Source organism: Tupaia chinensis, unplaced genomic scaffold (assembly GCF_000334495.1).
Source record: "Tupaia chinensis unplaced genomic scaffold, TupChi_1.0 Scaffold000182_1, whole genome shotgun sequence".
NCBI classification, from domain to species: Eukaryota; Metazoa; Chordata; class Mammalia; order Scandentia; family Tupaiidae; genus Tupaia; species Tupaia belangeri.
Genome location: NW_006159657.1, coordinates 3,303,955 through 3,322,443, shown reverse-complemented (window position 1 = coordinate 3,322,443; position 18,489 = coordinate 3,303,955). Strand labels below are relative to the sequence as shown.

Sequence of the window (18,489 nt, the reverse complement as noted above, 5' to 3'; positions counted from 1 at the left end):
AGAAGAGTATGGAAACAAGGGATTGTGGCATGGACACATCCCCATGGGGGATGATTTCTCACTTTCTGTCTCCCTGTCTCTCTCTCTCTCCAGTGAGTACACACATCCTATAGCAAAAATCTCTCTCTAAAAAAAAAAAAAAGGAAAAAAGAGAAAAGAAAAGAAAGGAAGCAAGCTCATGGTGCTTTTTCCCCCCCAGGTTTAACTTTCCCATTGTACCAATCAACATTCTGTGTAGGTACAGTGCAGACCATACAAACGGTTTTGAGTGTCATGGCCCATGAGTTACCTTCATTAGAGTCACATATCTAGATATGCAAATCTAGAGCCCTTTGCTAGAGCCACTGAAACAACTCCCAGAGGCAGAGTCCTAGGAGGAGACATAGTTAATAGGTTCCCCAGGTAATTCCTCTGCACACAAAAGCTTAGCAACTTTACAATGCAAAGAACCGGGAGTTCATTTCTACCCTAGATATATACACCAGCCTTTTAAGCTCTCCTGAACATCCAATAGCAAAGTTTTTTAAATAGAGTTTGAACCAAGGTTACAAAGTCAAATTAAGGTATATTTCAACTTGCTTGAAAAGGAAAACATGCTAAACACACACTATTCATTCAAAATATGCAATGGATTCAATGAATAATGACAAAGCCAGCTGCTGGGAATTAGAGATGAGAAGTGCAAAGTCAGAGACCAGCACAGACATAGCTCTGAATTCAGGACGATATAAGCAATATTGTATGTAAAGAACAACAAGCTCGCAGAGGGAGAGGTGATTAATTCTGACAGTGATGATATGAATGAAGACTAGATATGAATGAAGCAATGAGTGTTATCAAAGTAGTATCACCAGCATGCTCATTCTTATCAAACAGAGACATAAAGGAAGACACAGCTTCAGAGAAAATTCAGATCTTTATGACATCACTTTGCAGCTATATCCCGATCCCAGTCCTGTCTCCAACACACGGAATAATAACAGCTATTTATTACATGCCGGGTGCCAGTCTAGAAGCTCTGCACCCACCGCTTTGGTAAAGTCTCACAATGGCCTTGTGATGCTGGTGTGATGCTTCTTCTCACAAATGGGAAAATAATGCCAAAAGATCAAGTGGTGGTGGGTGAGCCTGAATTCAGGTGCCAGTCTGGCTGACTCCCAATCCCTGGGAGCATGGAGCATCTAGCCTCTGTTAAGATGTCCACATTCTAAGAGCTCATCTTTCCTCCAGTAAGTTTTGTTTTGTCAATTGGCTCAGGGCTGTAGGACGCATGAGCCAAAGGTTAAAATCCTTTCTTTGGGCAGGCCTGAGAAGCACTTCAGGAGATCAATGACAGGTAAATTGTAGCCTAAGTGTAGAGAGAGGAAGCACGTAGCACCACCTTGGTCAGTGAAATCTCCACCAAGTGATCATTTTTCTCTCAAGCTGTTTTTCTGTTGACCTATATTTCTGATTAAAATATAAACAATAATAACTAGAATTTATTCAGTACCTATTCTAAGGCAGACATTATGTTAAGAACCCACACAAATGGCCTCATCGTCAGGTCAGTGCTATCAACTAGTTCCATTTGGGGGTGTTGGGGGGGGGTTGGGTTGTTTTTAATTTTGTTTTTTTCTGAGATTTGGGGGTGTGGGGGGGGGTTTGGGTTGTTTTTATTTTTGTTTTTTTCTGAGAGAGAGATTTTTGCTATAGGGCATGTGTGCTCATAGAAGAGATGGAAAGACAGAGAGACAGAAAGCAAGAAATCATCCCCCAGTCGGATGGCCACGCCACAATACCTTCTCCTCCACTCTCAGACTTTTGGGCACACGTGCACACACGCCCAGAGTGAGTTTAAGCTGCAGAATCTGGAACTCAAACCACAGTCAACTATGCGGGAGTCCAGCGATGTAACCATTATGCCATCTGCTGGTCCCTCAACCAGTTTCATTTTACAGATGACAAAACTGAGGTACAGAGAGATTAAGACACAACCAGAACTAGGGTCAGTCTAAGTCCAGAGCTCTGATTCTCTACCATTCTGGCATTCTGTCACTTGCACTCCTGGCCCGATGCAACTTAGTCCTGTCAAAGTTCACTACCAAGCAAGTCTCAAGATTCTAGACAGGTAGATCTCTAAACGTATAGACTGATATGATTGCTGCTAATGGTCTAGCAAGTGAGTCTTATAATCTGTTTATGCATTTAGCAAGAATACATAGCAGGTTTTCTAATTAATTTCCTAGAGTCCTCACCTGCACCATTTTTCTAATTACTTTGCATATGTACTCATCACTTGTGAAGTATCTACTATGTGCCAGGCACAGGAGTTAATAAAAAGGCTCTGCCCTTCCCACCCAAACTCAGTCTCCCCCTCACCTTCAGCTGTTTGACCTTCTCTTTTCAGCATCTGGACAGCGCCTACATACTTCTTCAGCTGGACTTTGAGCACCTCGTTCTCTCTGCAGGTACAAAAATGTTAAAATATATATATATTTTTAATTGACAATTTAGACCCAATGTAGAGGGGAGGAGTAGGTGGCGGGGGGATCTGTGTAAAAAAAAAAAAAAAAAAAAAAAACATAAACACCACTTGCATCTTATACATGTTAATATATATTTCCTTATGTATTTCCTTATGTTTCCATGATCACCACAGGAAAAGCTATGTTACCAGGGCATGTTTGTGGAATGCCTTCAAGACCGGTTTTTCATGAAGAAAAGCATGAGCTGTTTGTAGGGCCCACATATTCAGAATGTTGACACATGCTGTGCTCAGGTTGTTGATTAATCAACTCATTAGCTACCTAGTCAGTGCTAGGTAGTCTGTAATATTCTCTCCATGTACAGAGGCATGTGCTAAGTACCGTGATTCCCCCCTGGGGAATACTCTTAACATTTGTATTAACTACTACATGAACTAAACACTTACTCTTTGCCGGGCATCATGTCAAGTGTCTATCTAACAACACACTGAATCATTCCATGGCACTACTACAACTCCCATTTTATGGATGAGGAAACTGAGGCATAAAGAAGAAAAGCAGTTAACTAAGTCCATATCCACCCACATGTAGGATTACACCATGGAATACAGTACCCAGGACACAACATGGCTCCACCTACTGAACTCACTCCCCAGGTATACCAGCTGAAGATGGGACATGAGGATCGGGGAGAAAACTGCCATTTGTGGGGGACTTGCCACATAGCTTAGTCTTCACACACGTGACCTCACCAAATCAGGCATGCAAGTATTCATTCGATCATCTGCTCTTCATTTTGTGGGGAAATGCTTGATTCCATGGGAAAATGCACAATGACCCTATAGAATTCTCCCTACTTTAGAGTAGAGGAGTTGGACGCATAATGTCTCTGACCAAGGTCACATGGCCAAGTTAACCAGGAAGACACACTGCCAAGCTACAAATCCAGTTCTCTGGGGCCTAAAGGTCCAGAAGAGCTTTTCTCTGTTTCCTTTTGATTCAGACTTGGTTTCTTGCAAGCCACACCAGTGAGGGATACCTCTTCCACCTTTTCTGCTTCTGCCCATAACCTGACTCTTGAGTCTGAATGCCTTTATGGATGCTAGAATATATTTCTTTTCCTGGAATCCAAAAAGCTAAAATGGAGTTTCTTCTATGAGTATAAAAATAAAAATGTTCATTGCAAAATACTCAATCAGAACACATTTCACAGAGAACGTAAAAAATTAGCTGAAAACCCAACACCATGAAATAAACCCCACTAACCTATTTATATCCATCCTATCATTTTCCTCTCTAAGTACACAAAAAAATCCCCTACATATAATTTTTCATGGACAAAACATCATTCACCTCCTTTAAATTTTTGTTGTTTTAGGTTTTTGCTATAGGGCAGATGCACTCAGCAGACACAGACAGAGAGAAAGTAAGAAATCACCTCCCAGGGGGGTGGCCGTGTCACAAACCCTTTTTTTCCATTCTCCTCTTGGAATTTTGGGCACACACACACATACACTCACTGTGATTTTCAAGCTGCCAAGTCTAGGACTCAAACCACAACTGGCCATGTCAGAATCCATCACCTTATCTGCCACACCACCTGCTGGCTCCTCTATTTGGCTTTTGAAGTCTTTTTTCTCTTGTTTACTACTCTACTTCCTTTTTGGTTTTTGGGGGGTTTTTTTGAGAGGATTTTTTTATTGTTATAGGGCACATGCACTCGCCAGACAGACAGAGAGAGACAGAGAGACAGAAAGCGAGAAATCACCCCTCAGGGGGGATGGCCATGCCACAATCCCTTCTCCTCCATTCTCCTCTCAGGATCTTGGGCATTCACACACATGCGGGGACCGAGACTCAAACCGCGGTCAACTATGTGGGAGTCCGGTGACATAGCCATTACGCTAACTGCTGGTTCCTGCTCTACTTCCATTTATGCCTTCCACCAGGCCCAGATCATCACTATCCAATATATTCATATACAGTTCACTTTATAAAATGGGACCATGCTGGGACCCGCCGGTGGCATGATGGTTAGGGCAACTGGATCACACATGCCCCACTGCATGGTTTGAGTCCCAGACCCAGTGGCTTAGAAAACACACTAAGCACCTGTGCCTGCATGTTCAAAATCCTGAAAAGAAAAAAAATGAAAGGAGAAGGGACTGCAATGTGACCATACCCCATGAAGGGTGCTTTCTCATTTTCCCTCACTCTCTCTCTGGCAAGCACATGTACCCTCTGGCAATTTTTAATTAAAAAAAAATCATAATAAAGTGGGATTATACATCTGTTTCTCTGCATCTGGGTTGTCTCATTTAACAACAGTGAACCTCTAAGTCAATCTGATATAGGTAGAAACACCATCCTTTGGTATGGACGTGCTACACATTTACTTAGTTGAAAATGTGTGACTACCAATTATAGTTCTGGGTGTCTGTTTTCAATGACTATGACTGCATCCCAGCCCACAAACACAGCAGTTTCTTTGTATTTTGCTTCTCTGCACTGTATTTTGGCAGAAAGAACATCAGAACCGAGTGCAGAAACTAATACATCCTTAGGTAACACCTGAGACTTCTACATTCATCTCAGAAGCTTTAGAGAAAGTAAACCACAAAGGAGTCCTTAATTATCCCCCTTATCCTAGACAGCCTGTCATGGATGTTTCTATAGGAGACTGCACTTTCCCACCTGGGCTATGAATAGCAAATGTTTGAAACTAAACAACTACTGGGTCCTGAAAAGGTTGGTGGGAGGAAAAATATTTCCCAATGTACAAATACTGTACAGCTTATTTTCTTGGATTCCTTTAGCCAGAGTCTCGTCACCCAACCCAGTCTTCTCCCAATCTCCACGTGTGAATCTGAGTCACATATCGTCTTATAACTAGAGGGGACAGCAATTTATATGCATTTCTTTGTGGTATCACATTAGTAATAGTTCATGGAAAAACGTATTCCAAGAAGCCCACTAGGCAGGCTCCACTGAGGCCGCTGACAGCTGGGTCATGTCGGTGTCTGGCTACCAGGTCTCAACTCATGTGCTCCCCACAGACATGCCCGCTCCTGGCTTCCTGTCCCCCTTTGGCACTGTGATCAGCACTGCAGGGCCCTTCTTCCAGAGCACTGTGTGTAAAGGAGCTACCAGGTGGCAGGGTAGTTAAGAAGCTGGACGGTCCTAGGGCTGGACTTGGTGGCTTGCTCTTCCACTCCCCCACCCTTCTTTCTGTCTGGTGAACACACATGCCCTATAGCAAATTAAAGGATAATAATGATTATGAATAAAATTGAGTGAATAATTCTTTTTTTAAAAAAGTGTTAAGACTCAAACTGAAAAGCACATAGTGAGATACCACTACAAATCTACTAAAATGGCTTTAAGAAACATTTTTTAAGACAGAATCTTGCTGTCACTCTTTTGTTTCATCACCAAGCTGAGACAACAGGGACATGCCAACACATCCAGCCTTTAGGTGGGACCAAGAATCAAACAGGAATCTACCCTGAAGAAAGTCGGCATACAATAAATGACTGGGCCATATGACAGACCCATGTTTAACTCTACAAGAAGTTTCTGTACTGTTTGCCAGAGTGGTTGAACTAGTTTGCACTCCCCCAGCAAACTACGAGAATTTTAGTTGTTCCCCCCATTATCCCTAGTAATGACTTAATACTGTCACTAAAATTATTTTTTAGTCCCACTGCAGCAGTGCATGCTAATAAGTTGTACTCTTCAGGCTGGGACCACATAGGAGGCCAGGGTTTAATTCCTGGTCCAATCTAAAGGAGCACGCTTGTAATCCTGGTGGCCCAGGAGGCTAAGGCAGGAAGACGATGAGCTGGAGACTGGCCTAGGCAACTAGCAAGAACCTGTCTCTTAGAAGACAGGTGTGGTAGCACTTGCCTGTAGTCCCCACTGGGAGGCTGAGGCAGAGAAGAGCCACAGGAAACCCTGTCTTTAAAAAACAAAATAGAAACACAAGGGTTCGGCTGGTGGCACAGCAGAACTCAGTGTCTGCTATGCTGGACCTACCTGGGAAGGTCTGAGGCTCACCTCTTGAGACCTTCCTGTACATGCTAAGTGCATGTGTGCCCTGATCTGGGCTGGTTGAGGCTGGGGTAGATCACGTGTGAAAACCTGGTGGGGATGTCTGTCCCTGTATAAATGTCTCTTTCTCATCAAAGAAATACACTTATTTAAAAAAAAAAAAAAAACACCTCTACACCCATTAAACAGTAACATTCCCTCCTCCTCCCACCCCTAACAAACACCCTTTCACGTCATAGGACTGATAACCCTTTGCGTTAAGAAGGATGATGGGTTCTTTTTGTTTTTTTTTCCGGAGAGAGTTTCACTATAAGGGCGTGTGCGCTCACCAGACAGACAGAGAGAGACATAGAGACAGAAAGCAAGAAATCACCCCCCATGGGGGATGGTCACGCCACAATCCCTTCTCCTCCATTCTCCTCTCGGGATCTTGAGCACGCACGCACACGAGCCCAGCGTAAGTTTTAAGCCACGGGGTCCAGGACGCGAACCGCGGTCGACTACGTGGGAGTCCAGTGACATAGTCATTACGCTAACTGCTGGTTCCCAAGAAGAATGATGTTTTGAACATTTGCTTTGAACACGGCTTTTGGGAAAGGAGAGGCTCATCACTAATTTAAAACTTGGCTTGAAATGTGGTTTCAAAGATCCAGTGAGCCATAAACAAGAATCATTTTAGGACATTTCAAGAAAACAATCCCAGTCAAGCCCAGTCTGTTCAGTCTTCTATCACACAGAAATCTCCATGACACGGCTTCTGCGTGCAGGCTTAATGCATGAGAACTGATAGATTCGATGGAAACCTTAAGGTTTCCTTCTTGAGATCCAGACTTAACTGCAGATTCAAAGATCAGCTCACATTAAATTCCAGGTTCAACTGTTTTACTACCTTTTCATTCTTTGAAAATTGACTGCTTATATCCAGAGAATAAGATGCCTTAAGATCCATATGGATCAAAGCAGGGAATGACTACAGCCATACAACGGATCTCATCTCTGCTAAGTGCTGCATTAGGCTGACCACAAAGGGGCCAATCCCCTCTTCCTAATAGCGTGATAGTGTTAGCTACAAAGGGGTATCAACTCATTCCCACTTTCAGCAGGCGTTTACTGAGTGCTAGGCAATGACTTAGGTGCTAGAAATACATGAATAAACAAAATCCCCTGGCCTCCTAGAGCTTCATTTACTTACCAACTTTTATGTTTTATTTTTCCATTTGAACAGGGACATGGGACAACACTTTGAAAAGGAGCCAACAAATCAGACTATCTCCTAAGAGATAACTCCACTCTGAGGTTTTTGTTCTCATTAACTAGCTTGCCAGTGGTACCCTGAGTTTTCATTATCATTCTTTAACTTGTACTTATGAACACTGAGAAACACAGAAAACCAGACTGAACAGTGCAGGGAACCACCATGTGCCTACTAACCAGCCTTTCCGCTCACAAGTCTGTCTTTTCTCATTTCAGTCTCCACCTACCAACACTTCCTTCCCCAACCTCAGTGCACTTTAAACATTTGCCCCAAATAACAAGTTTTACCTGCATCCTCCATTCCCTTGTTTTTGCAAAGTGAAAGTCTAGCAGTCTGTGTAGCCACATGTACAAAAGGTAAATATCCCTCCCTGCACTTCAGTTTCCTTACCTAAATAATGGAAGATTAAGGACCTCACAGGATTGTTGCAGCAAGTACATAACACAGTGGGCAAATACTTCTCTGAAACCTACTATGGGCCAGTACCAGGTGTTGTGTTGTATTGTGTTGTGTTTGCCAGAGGGTATGTGTGCTCACCACAGAGAGAGAGACAAAGACAGGAGAGTAAGAAAGCACCCCACAGTGGGGTACAGTCATGCCACAATCCCCTCTCTATTTCTCCATCCTGTTGAGATTTTGGGCAGATGCATGCACACACCCAGGTATGTTTTTCAAGCCACCAGGACTGGGACTCAAACAGAGCAGCCAGCTCCCTTAACCACTGGGCCACAGGTCTAGCTCACAAGTATTGCTCAGACAACAAGAATAGTTGGGGGGGGGGGGCAGTCACAAGGTAAACTAGGCCCTTACCCTCATGGATGTGATGTTCACAAAGTGGAGGTGGTCCAACCAGTCAATGAATAAATAATACAGTTTCAGATAACAAAGCATACCATAAAAAAATTAGGCAAGGATAAGGAATGTAGAATAAGAGATTGTTTTGCAAAGGAGAGCCTGAGGTGTTCATTCTGGAGGGCAACAGACAAGGCAAAACTTGAAGAGGTAAAGAGGCTCACCATCTGGAAGTGGGGTGGTGTTCTAGATGCAGGCAAACCACCAGGGAGTCTTGTTAAAATGCAAATTCTTGACTTTCCAGACCCAGAAAGCTAGGAAGGATGGGGAAATTGCGGGCCCTTCAAGCACCTACATCTCAGGCGTGCCCTGCCCATTTCAGGGAGCAGGGCAAAAACCCTCCTCCAACCTCACCTTCCAGACCCAAAAACCTAGGGACAGGGAAATCGCAAGCCCTTTCAGAAGATCTGCTCTCTGCAAGAAACATACCTCATGGATAAAGACATACATAGACTAAAGGTGAAGAGCTGGAAAATGGTATTCCATTCAACTGGAAACAAAACGAAAAGGGCTAGAGTCACGATACTGATCTCAGACAAAATAGACTTTAAGACAAAAACTGGAAGAAGAGACAAAGAAGGGTATTCTCTAAAAGTAAAAGGGCTAATTCGTCAAGAGATAGAATACTTATGAATACCTATATACCCAACTCAGGAGCACCCAAACACATAGGAAAGATTGCTAGATCTAAAAGGAGAAAGCAACTGCAACACAACATGACCCAGCAACTCCACTCCTGGTATCCACCCAAAGGGTAGAACATTCGGTCAGAAAAGTGCTTGCACATCTATGTTTATTGTGGCATTATTCACAATTCCTAAGACAAGGAAACCAACCCAAATGTCTACGAACAGATGAATGTATGGAATACTACTCAGTCATTAAAAAATAATAATAATAATAAAAATAAAGATCCTGGCCTTTGATGGAAAGTGGAAAATATGGAAGATTTACTACTGAGTCAAACAAGCCAGGCTATGGAAGAGAGACACTGTATGGCTCCACTTAACATCTACTAACTATTCACACTCTATGGCAGAAACTGAAAGACTAGAGGGTCTAGAAGCATGGGAAATGGTTAGGAGTATTAGAGACAGTATGGGAACAGGGTGGGAGAAGGGGGAAAGTATGAGGAAAGAAACTAAGGAGAAAAATAAGCATGACGTTTATGGGACACAGAAACAGATTATCATCTATTGATGATAACGTGTATAGTATCTTGAACTGGACTAGCATGAAATGTATTCATGTGGTATAAATTCACTTTACAAGCTAAGTGATGTATACTGATTGGATATACAAAATAAAATAAAGACAATTATAAACCACCAAAAAATATGCCAATTCTTATTCAGAGTCTGGAGTGGGGTGGCTTTTTAACAAGGTTCCTGGTACATGATACCACTAGTATTAAGGTTCTAGACAAAGGAAAAAGAACCAGGAAAAAGCCCAGGCCAGCTTGAGCCTGACCAGGCCCTGGTCCTCAGGGAAGCCTGGAAAAAGCCAGGAAGGCTGGAGCAGGGCATGAATCATGAAGGCCCCAATGTGGCAAGGCATGTGACAAATGTTCTTAGTGTGAGGGGCAGCCAGGAAAAAGTGTTAAACTGGGAAATGTAGGCATGCTACATAGGAAAGGCAAAAATAATCAGGGATAGAAACAGGAGAAGCTGGCAGACCAGGGGGAAGCCACTGTGGTCCCCTAGGCAGGAACGGAGGGTGACCAGAACTGGGAGGATAGAGATGGTGGCCAAAGGGATAGAGGGACATACTCATTCATTCATCTGTAGGGTCCCAGGAAGCTTTGTCAAGTCCTGTTCCCGGTCCCAGTGTGTCTGCTGGACACCCTACAGTTTTCTTTAAAAGCATCAGGAAAGAAAGCAAATCAACGAGTAGGTGGCAAGTACCTCTCAACAGCTTCCAATGACTGCAATAATTAATGTTTGTAAGTCAAAGCAATTATGCCTGCCCCAGTGTCAGAATAAACAACCAGCAACCGCAGACATCACCACTCAAAGGATAATTACTCAAAACAAAACTAACAAACCCATTAACTGCATTTGGTAATTCACAGCATCAAAGCATCACAATAAGACACACCTACAGCAATTTGCTTTCCCAGCTGATAGAAGCTTGGCTTGAGGACACCTCCATCTATCATCTGGTGTGTTCCACATAGGCACTCACCTTAACCACCCAACTACTGGGAGAACATGGTCGAGTGGCCAGACTACCCCCAAACCATGAGGATGGCCCCAAAGCAGGCACCCACAAAAAGCAGCAGAAACTGCCTGGCTTGGTGGTGTTCACAACCATGCCTAAGGATTCAAGGTCAAACGCACTGCAAAATGAGACGCAGTCACACCTAAAATATTTTTCCCAAATTGCACATATCCCTGTAAGTCTCCTCTGACCCCAGCACACACCCCGTCTCCCCTCAAGGCATTACAAGGTCTCAGACTTGTTGCTATGCTGAGCCATGTGTTTTGCATTGTCCTTATAAAACACTTCTGTGCTGACAGCCTGTTTAGTCTTCACCATGGCAATAACACTAGCAGCTACCACTCGCCGGCACTGACGGTTGGAGGAGGGGAGACAAGGGTCAGCTTCTTATACTTACCAGGAAGCTAAGTAATTCTCTTTCCTTTCTGACAGGGTCTTGGTCTCTTACCTCGACCTCCAAGTAACTAGGACTACAGGCTCACTCCACTGTGCTGGGCCCTTACGGTAGGTGGGAACGGAGCTCAGGACTCCCATGTGGCCTCAGCCTTCAGAGTAACGGCATCAGCCAGCCCGTGCTATAGCACCATTAATTTTCCCGGCAAGTTACAAGCCGCAAGTGGCAGAGCTCAGATTCAAACTCAGGAGAGAATGCTCTCTCCCCGTTTCATCATTTCACTGTTGCTCTTATAAACCCCCTCTCAGTGTGACTCCAGAGTCAGAACCTGACCACTCCTCTACACTGCCTGTGTAATGAGGTCACTGTAAGAACGCTGGAGAATAAAAGTCATCCAGCCCACCAACCTCCTTGGTGGTAAGGATCAGCGTAGGAAGTAAACAACAGAAAGTAGAGGATGTCAAGGCCCACTGTCTGGGGGTCTGCCCCAAGCTTCTGCATGGGCCACTGGCTCACACCCAACATGCAGTGCACTCCAGGCTGGAACTGTCCCCACCCCTCCTGCAGCTGTCAGGACTCCCAAAGCAACTCAGATGCCCATCTAACAGAAACTCTGGGACTCAGCCAATCACAGCTCCTCTCTGAGCCTCACACTGACCAGGCTCTTTCTGACGCCTGTGTCTTCACTAAGGCTGAGCTGACCCTCTGTGTGCAGCTTGTAATCTGCCCAGCCCCCTGGTCAACAGCTACAAAATTTGCACGTCTCCTCAAAAACCATCTTTGGACAAATCTGAGACAATCTGAGCATCAAAATTCTGATAGTGATGGATTATGATTTATTGACTCAAACAGAAACTTCTATAATGAATAAATGAACATTTTAATCAATAATAGGATATTTACAGCTCTAAAAACATCCTCATGAAATATTTATTCACTGTAAAGGGGAAAAGAGCAACTTCACAGGAAGAAGGGCAATAGACACCACCTTAATCAGAGGAGCAAGGTGAACGTCATCAGGAACAGAATGACCAAAGCCATGTACCACCTGCAAGGATGCACTGGGAACACGCATCCCCTTTGAGATACTCCCACCAAAGATGCATATACTGAAATAAAACACAAACCAAATGGAGGTATGTAATGCAAAATGAACTATAGTCTTCAAAACTGGCAAGGCTAGAGCCAGCAGGAGGTGTGGTGGTTAAGGCACTAGACTCCCACATGGCCAACTATGGTTTGAGTCCTGGACCTGGAGCTTTCTTTCTTGCTTGCTTGCTTTTTCTCCCCCTCTCTCTCTCCATCCCTCCTTCTCTCTTTCTCTCTCTGGTGAATTAAAATAATAATTAAAATAAAATAAATAATTTAAAAATAAAAACAAAAGTGGCAAGGTTATTAAAGTCGAGGACAGAGAGAGAACTGCTCCTGACTGAAGAAACCTGGTAATAACATGCAATGTGTCATTCTGGATTCAATCACTTTGAAGGAAAAAAAAAATTAACATCATTAGGACGACTAGTGGAAGTCTTGTGCGATGTAAGGGTTAGATGGTGGAAGTGTGTCAGAGTCAGTTTCTAATTCTGATTATGTGTAACAGTTATGAAGGAAAATGTTTTGCTTGTAGGAAACACACATGTGGGGGAAGATAGCAAGTTTAATGCCACCCTCTGGGGCGGGCCAGGATGCTTCTGGGCCACGTGAGAGCCCGGGATCCTCCACTTGCCCTGTTTTCTGCTGTCAGGCCATGATCCTGACAAAGACCCTCTGTCACCCTGCTCAGTACACAGCGGCACCTGCCCTGAACAAGAAGCCTGAGTGTCCTATTTCCAGTAGTTTCCTCTAACAAGGCAGGGCAAGGGCCACCAGGGACCTCGCGTTTCTGAAGGTCTCGTTTCTCCTCGGCTGCTCTCTGGCTTGAGCCGTGTGGCAGCTCACCTCTGCCACTGGCAGACAGGGCAGGTGGGCACTGTAAAAAGCATGTCTGATTTTGAGTGCTCTCTGCCCACTCCATCATTTCACTATCTGTTTATAAACTCCATCTCATTAGCCACCTGGTCAATTCTGCTCGGAATGCCAGGCTGGCCCCTATATTTCATATCTAGAGCCAGGGAAACGGCCCAAACAACTCCGGGAATTCATGAAGGTAATTAATGGCAGATGACGCACACCCAAAGTATCCTGAGTGCAGCGGGAAAAATCATAGCGCTCCAAACTTAATAGCTAGAAGTGTACTTGACTGTCATTCCACTCACTCGAAACTCATGAAAGTTATTTCTGGGGGGCATTTACTTACAAGGAGGCAGCTCACTTCAGTTCTTCGTGCTGTTGAAAATATTTGCTTGGAGGTCTTACAGGCCCTGAGGTGAATGCTCATTCTGCCACTGTGTGACTGCGGACAAGTCACTTCATTTCTCCGAGCCCCAGCTTTATCATCCATAAAATGGGATCATAAAAGTATCTAGCTCAAAATCTACAAAAACTAAAATACGTGTGTATGTACATATAAGAGTGTAGGAAGTGTCTGGGGCTGGTTCCATTGCCTGGTGGTTAAGGGAGACAGATCCCACATGGCCAACCATGGTCAAATTCCAGCCCCAGTGGCTCAAAACCCACCAGAGGAAGAAATGAAGAAGGGATTGTGGTATGACCACACCCCATTGGAGGGTACTTTTTCCCTCTGTTTCTCTCTAATGAGCACACATGTCATCTGGCAATTTAGAAGAGAGAGGAAGGAGGAGTCAACAAATGTTAGTTGTTATTAACTCATCATCTCCGTTACTCATAAATTGCAAACCAGAGCTTCACTGTCAAATTCCAGGCCAATGAGGACTGTCTTCTCCTGGGATCAAGGGCTGGGAGTAAGGCTCAAACCAACCCTAGAAATACTTCCAGGTCAGGCATCAAACACCAAGCCTTCCTCCTCCAGCTCATCTTCCAGCTAACTCCTAGGCAATGCTGATTCAACCTCCTCACCTCCTCCAAAAGTACTGACTTGCCAGGCTGATTCCCTCTAGACAAGCAGCATTTCCCAAATAAACTGGGAGTTGAAAGAGCTTCTCGATGGATCGGCCACCAAGGGGGCCAGTTCTGAGTACCTTAAGGTACGTCATGGGACAACTTACCTTTCAGAGAAGCAAACAGCACTGCTGCAGGGGAGAGAACCCAGAGGGATGGATACCAACACAACTCCCTTTAAAAAATTGAAAGAGGGACCAGAATATGACCTAATGGTTACATTGCTGGACTCCCATGTAGTCGACTACAGTTCAAGTCCCAGATCCAGCGGCTTAAAACTCATACTAAGCACGTGTGCATGCACACCCAAGATCCCAAGAGGAGAAGGGATTGCAGAGAGGCCATCCCTCCCAGGGATGTGATTGCTTGCTTTCTGTATCTCTGTCTCTGTCTCTCCGATGAGCACATGTGCCCTATATCAAAAAAAAAAAAAAAAAACAGAAAATAAAATTAAATAATGGAAAGAATAAGCAAGAGGAGCAGATACAAAATGACAAACTATTTTCTCTGGGCCTCTAAATGAAAAGATGAAGAGAACGTAACTAACTGGGAACCTGCCCAGAGGTTTCAGAGGTGTAGGCCTCAGGGACTAGGCAGAGGTGCACAGGGGCACCCTATAAGTGGTGTGGCCATGGCATGGAGGACACAGGCCGTGGAGGGCCTCCACAACTCAACAGCAGGCACACAGGAATACAGTCCTGTGCTGCCAGAGCTTCAGACTTGTCGAGAACAGCTGGAAGTCTGGATTTCTCTGTGAGGCATCAAGATATTTCGACCTTGATTCACATTTTTCTTTTTTCTTTTCTTTTTTTTTTTTTTTGAACATCTCATCTGGTGAACAAAACACCTGTAAGCCGTGGTCTGCCTGGGGCCACTGAGTACTACACGTGCCCTTGCCTTCGGCCTCTTGGCACCGAGCTCTGCCAGCTGTGAGACCAGAAGTCCACTTGCTAGTTAGTGTCCCTTTATTAAGGCCAGGAGGAAATGGATTAAAAACCCCTGAGATGCTGTCAAAAATACAGAACCTGAATCTAATCATGAAGAAACAGCCAACAAATCCAAATTGAGGGATATTCTACCAAGCAACTGGTCAGGAGAAGAATTAAAAAAAAAAAAAAAAGTCAAAGTCGTGAAAGACAAGCTAGAAGCATTCTAGATTAAAGAGACAGAACACATCAGGGCACAGTCCTGGATCGGGTCTTGGATCAGACAAAAAAGAATATTCATCAAAGGCTTAATTGGCTCAATTAGTAAATACAACTATGACTATATAGTACAGGATAACACTACATCATTGTTAAATTTCCTGCACTTTGTAATTATACTATAATCGTGTAAGAAAAGTGTCCTTAGAAAATTATATATTTGCATATTCAGAAGTAAATAGTCATACTGTTTGCAAACACCTTTTTTTTTTTTAATTTGCTAGAGGGTACATGCATGTGCCAGAGAGAGACAGAGAAAGAGAGAAGGAGAGTGAGAATGAACTCACTCATGAGGGATGGCCATGCTTCAATCCTGCCTCCATTTCTCTTTTCTGGATTTGAGCACACATATGTACGTGGTGTGTTCTGTCAAGCTGCTAGGTCCATGACATGAATTGTGCAGTCAGCCATGGGGCATCCAGCTGCCTTACCCACCACATCACCATCCAGCCCACAACTAATTCTTAAATGGTTCAGAAAAAATGTCTATATAAGCAAATACAGATAGAGATACATAGATAAATTTATCTCAAATATGGCAAAATACTAACAGCTAATGGATCTGAGTGAAGATTATATGGAAGTTCATTTACTATTCTTGCGATTCTTCAGCAAATCTAAGTTTATTTGAAAATTAAAAGTTTAAAAAAACAAAGCCTCTTTAGAAAATAAAGCTCCTGGGACCAGCAGTTGGCATAATGGCTATGTCACTGGACTCCCATGTAGTAGACCGCAGTTTGAGTCCTGGACCCAGTGTCTTGAACGCACACCAGGTGAGTGTGCGTGCATGCTCAAGAGGAGAAGAGGAGAGGAGAATGGAGAAGAAGGGATTGCAGCATGGCCATTCCCCTGGTGGGGGATTTCTCGCTTTCTGTCTTTCTCTGGTGAACACACGAGCCCTATAGCAAAAACATCTCAACCCCAAAAAAGAAAGAAAGAAAGAAAGAAAGAAAGAAAGAAAGAAAGAAAGAAAGAAAGAGAGAGAGAGAGAGAGAAAGAAAAGAAAAGAAAAGAAAAGCTAAGCTCCCAACTAAATGTGTGTGTGTGTGTGTGTGTGTGTGTGTGTGTAAATTTATAATACTAGCTACAGAGTAGGGTTAAAGGGTCAACTGTATAGCTTATAACTGGTGCTGACAAGTCAAGAAAATTTGCTTAGCAAATATAAATACAGCACATTAAATATTTACTAGTAACTGAGAATAACAAGGTCCAGCCTCTACTATTATTTTGATAAATACCATGTGGTTCGGAGGGGTGTAGGTCACCTGCCTTCTTTGTGACAATTCCAGCAGGACCACTGTGACAGCCTAGAACTGCTTTGCATGGCATTTGGGAGCAAGGAGATTTGATTATTGTTATCTTGCAACCTGCCTACGAGGAAAGCGGGAGAGCCTGGAACGCGTCCCTTTCCCCAGTGAAGAGGCGCGGAGCCTGGGGGTTCTGATCTGCTGTGGAGTTGTTACTGACGCAGCGTGTGGAGAGGGAAACAGCCCACATCTGAATACCAAGTTGAAAACTCAATGTGGCTCTTGAACAAGTCACAATAGTCTCATCAAATATCAGCCTCTTGAGACCCAGACAGGAAACATGGACTATGACTGACGCAAGGATGAAACAATAACAACAAAATATAACATGAGAAGTCACATAGCAGAGAGAGGAAGGTCACTGAGGGAGGGTGGATTACTACCACACATTGGAGCTGAGAACCACGGCCACAGCCCACGTGGCCTGTCTGGCTTGTACACATGCTGCGTTAACCCTCAGAGAAAGAGAAAGAGAGAGAAATAAAGAGAGCAAGCATGACTGCCATTTTTTAATTAGGTACAAATAATTACAAGTCAGCATATGTCCCTTACAGATCTAGGTTTCTGTTGAAAACACCAAGTGTCTTGCCACGTGGCCGAGTGCTCTCAAGGCAACCCAAGGCTGGCGCTGAGCAGCTGCCACCACGTGCAACAGGGCAAGTGCTTCCCAGTTCCCTAAAGACTCCTCCTCTCCCTATCTCTCACACGTGGCCTGCTTTACTCTCTTCCATCATCCACCTGGCCCCTGCAGAAATTCCAGTCTGAGGCCACTTCTGCATAGGAACTCTGGTAGTCAGATAACGTCCATGGACAGCTGTAGGCTAGGAATTCCAAGGCCAAAGTGAAGACATGGTGTAAAAATTAGGTCACCACAGAATTTGATAGCCAGGTTCATTCAAAAAGCCTTCTCTATAAAAAGCTATTGGATGATGAAATGAGGTTTTAGTGTCTCTGTATTGACTGATACACCTGGTATTCCTTCTGGAAAAAGAAATGTAACACACTATAAAGTTCTATGTGATCCAGTGTAATATAAACAAGATTATAATGACAATAAATTTTTTAAAAAGTTTAAACAAAAAGCCCTCCCTATAGTAGTTTAAGATTCAGCAACCATGGCAAAACTGTCCTTGGCCTGCTTGAATGTGTGCACACCCTTGATACAAAATCTATCTCAAAGGATCTGGTTAAATGAACCACACTTCTGACCAGCAGTTAGCATAATGACTATGTCACTCGACTCCCATCTAGTCGACCGCGGTTCGCATCCCAGACCCGGTGGCTTAAAACTCACGCCAGGCATGTGTGCGTGCATGCCCAAGATCCCGAAAGGAGAAAGGAGTAGAAGGGAGGAGGAGGGATTGCGGCGTGGCCAGCCCCCCTGGGGTGTGATATCTCACTTCCTGTCTCTATGTCTCTCTCTGTCTTTCTGGCGAGCGCACGCGCCCTATAGCAAAAACCTCTCAAAAATAAATAAATAAATAAATAAACCACATTTCTGAGGAAACACAATTATTTTCCACAAGAGTTGACCAAGCAAAAAGAAAATGATATTCTTTTAGGCTGCCACTGCTGCTAGTCTACACTTAAAACATATTTCTACTATGTCCCAGTACACCCCACATCTAAGGGACAAATTCCTCCAGCCTCCATAGGTTTGTGCCATAGGGCGGGCGCCACCACGCCCAAATTCCTGGAAAATTATGGGAGATAATTCTAAATG

At 43.9% G+C, this 18,489-nt stretch overlaps 1 protein-coding gene across 4 annotated transcripts in view; it reads right to left on the bottom strand.

The window, feature by feature from the left end:
• SNX29 (sorting nexin 29) overlaps nt 1-18,489 on the bottom strand; it is a 535,094-nt gene that overhangs the window by 353,976 nt on the left and 162,629 nt on the right. For all 4 annotated transcript variants that reach the window (XM_027771071.1, XM_014587074.2, XM_027771069.1 and 1 more), the window contains one exon: nt 2,362-2,444. In XM_027771071.1, coding sequence (XP_027626872.1) covers nt 2,362-2,444 — 83 coding nt within the window. The remainder of the gene's footprint in view (nt 1-2,361; nt 2,445-18,489) is intronic.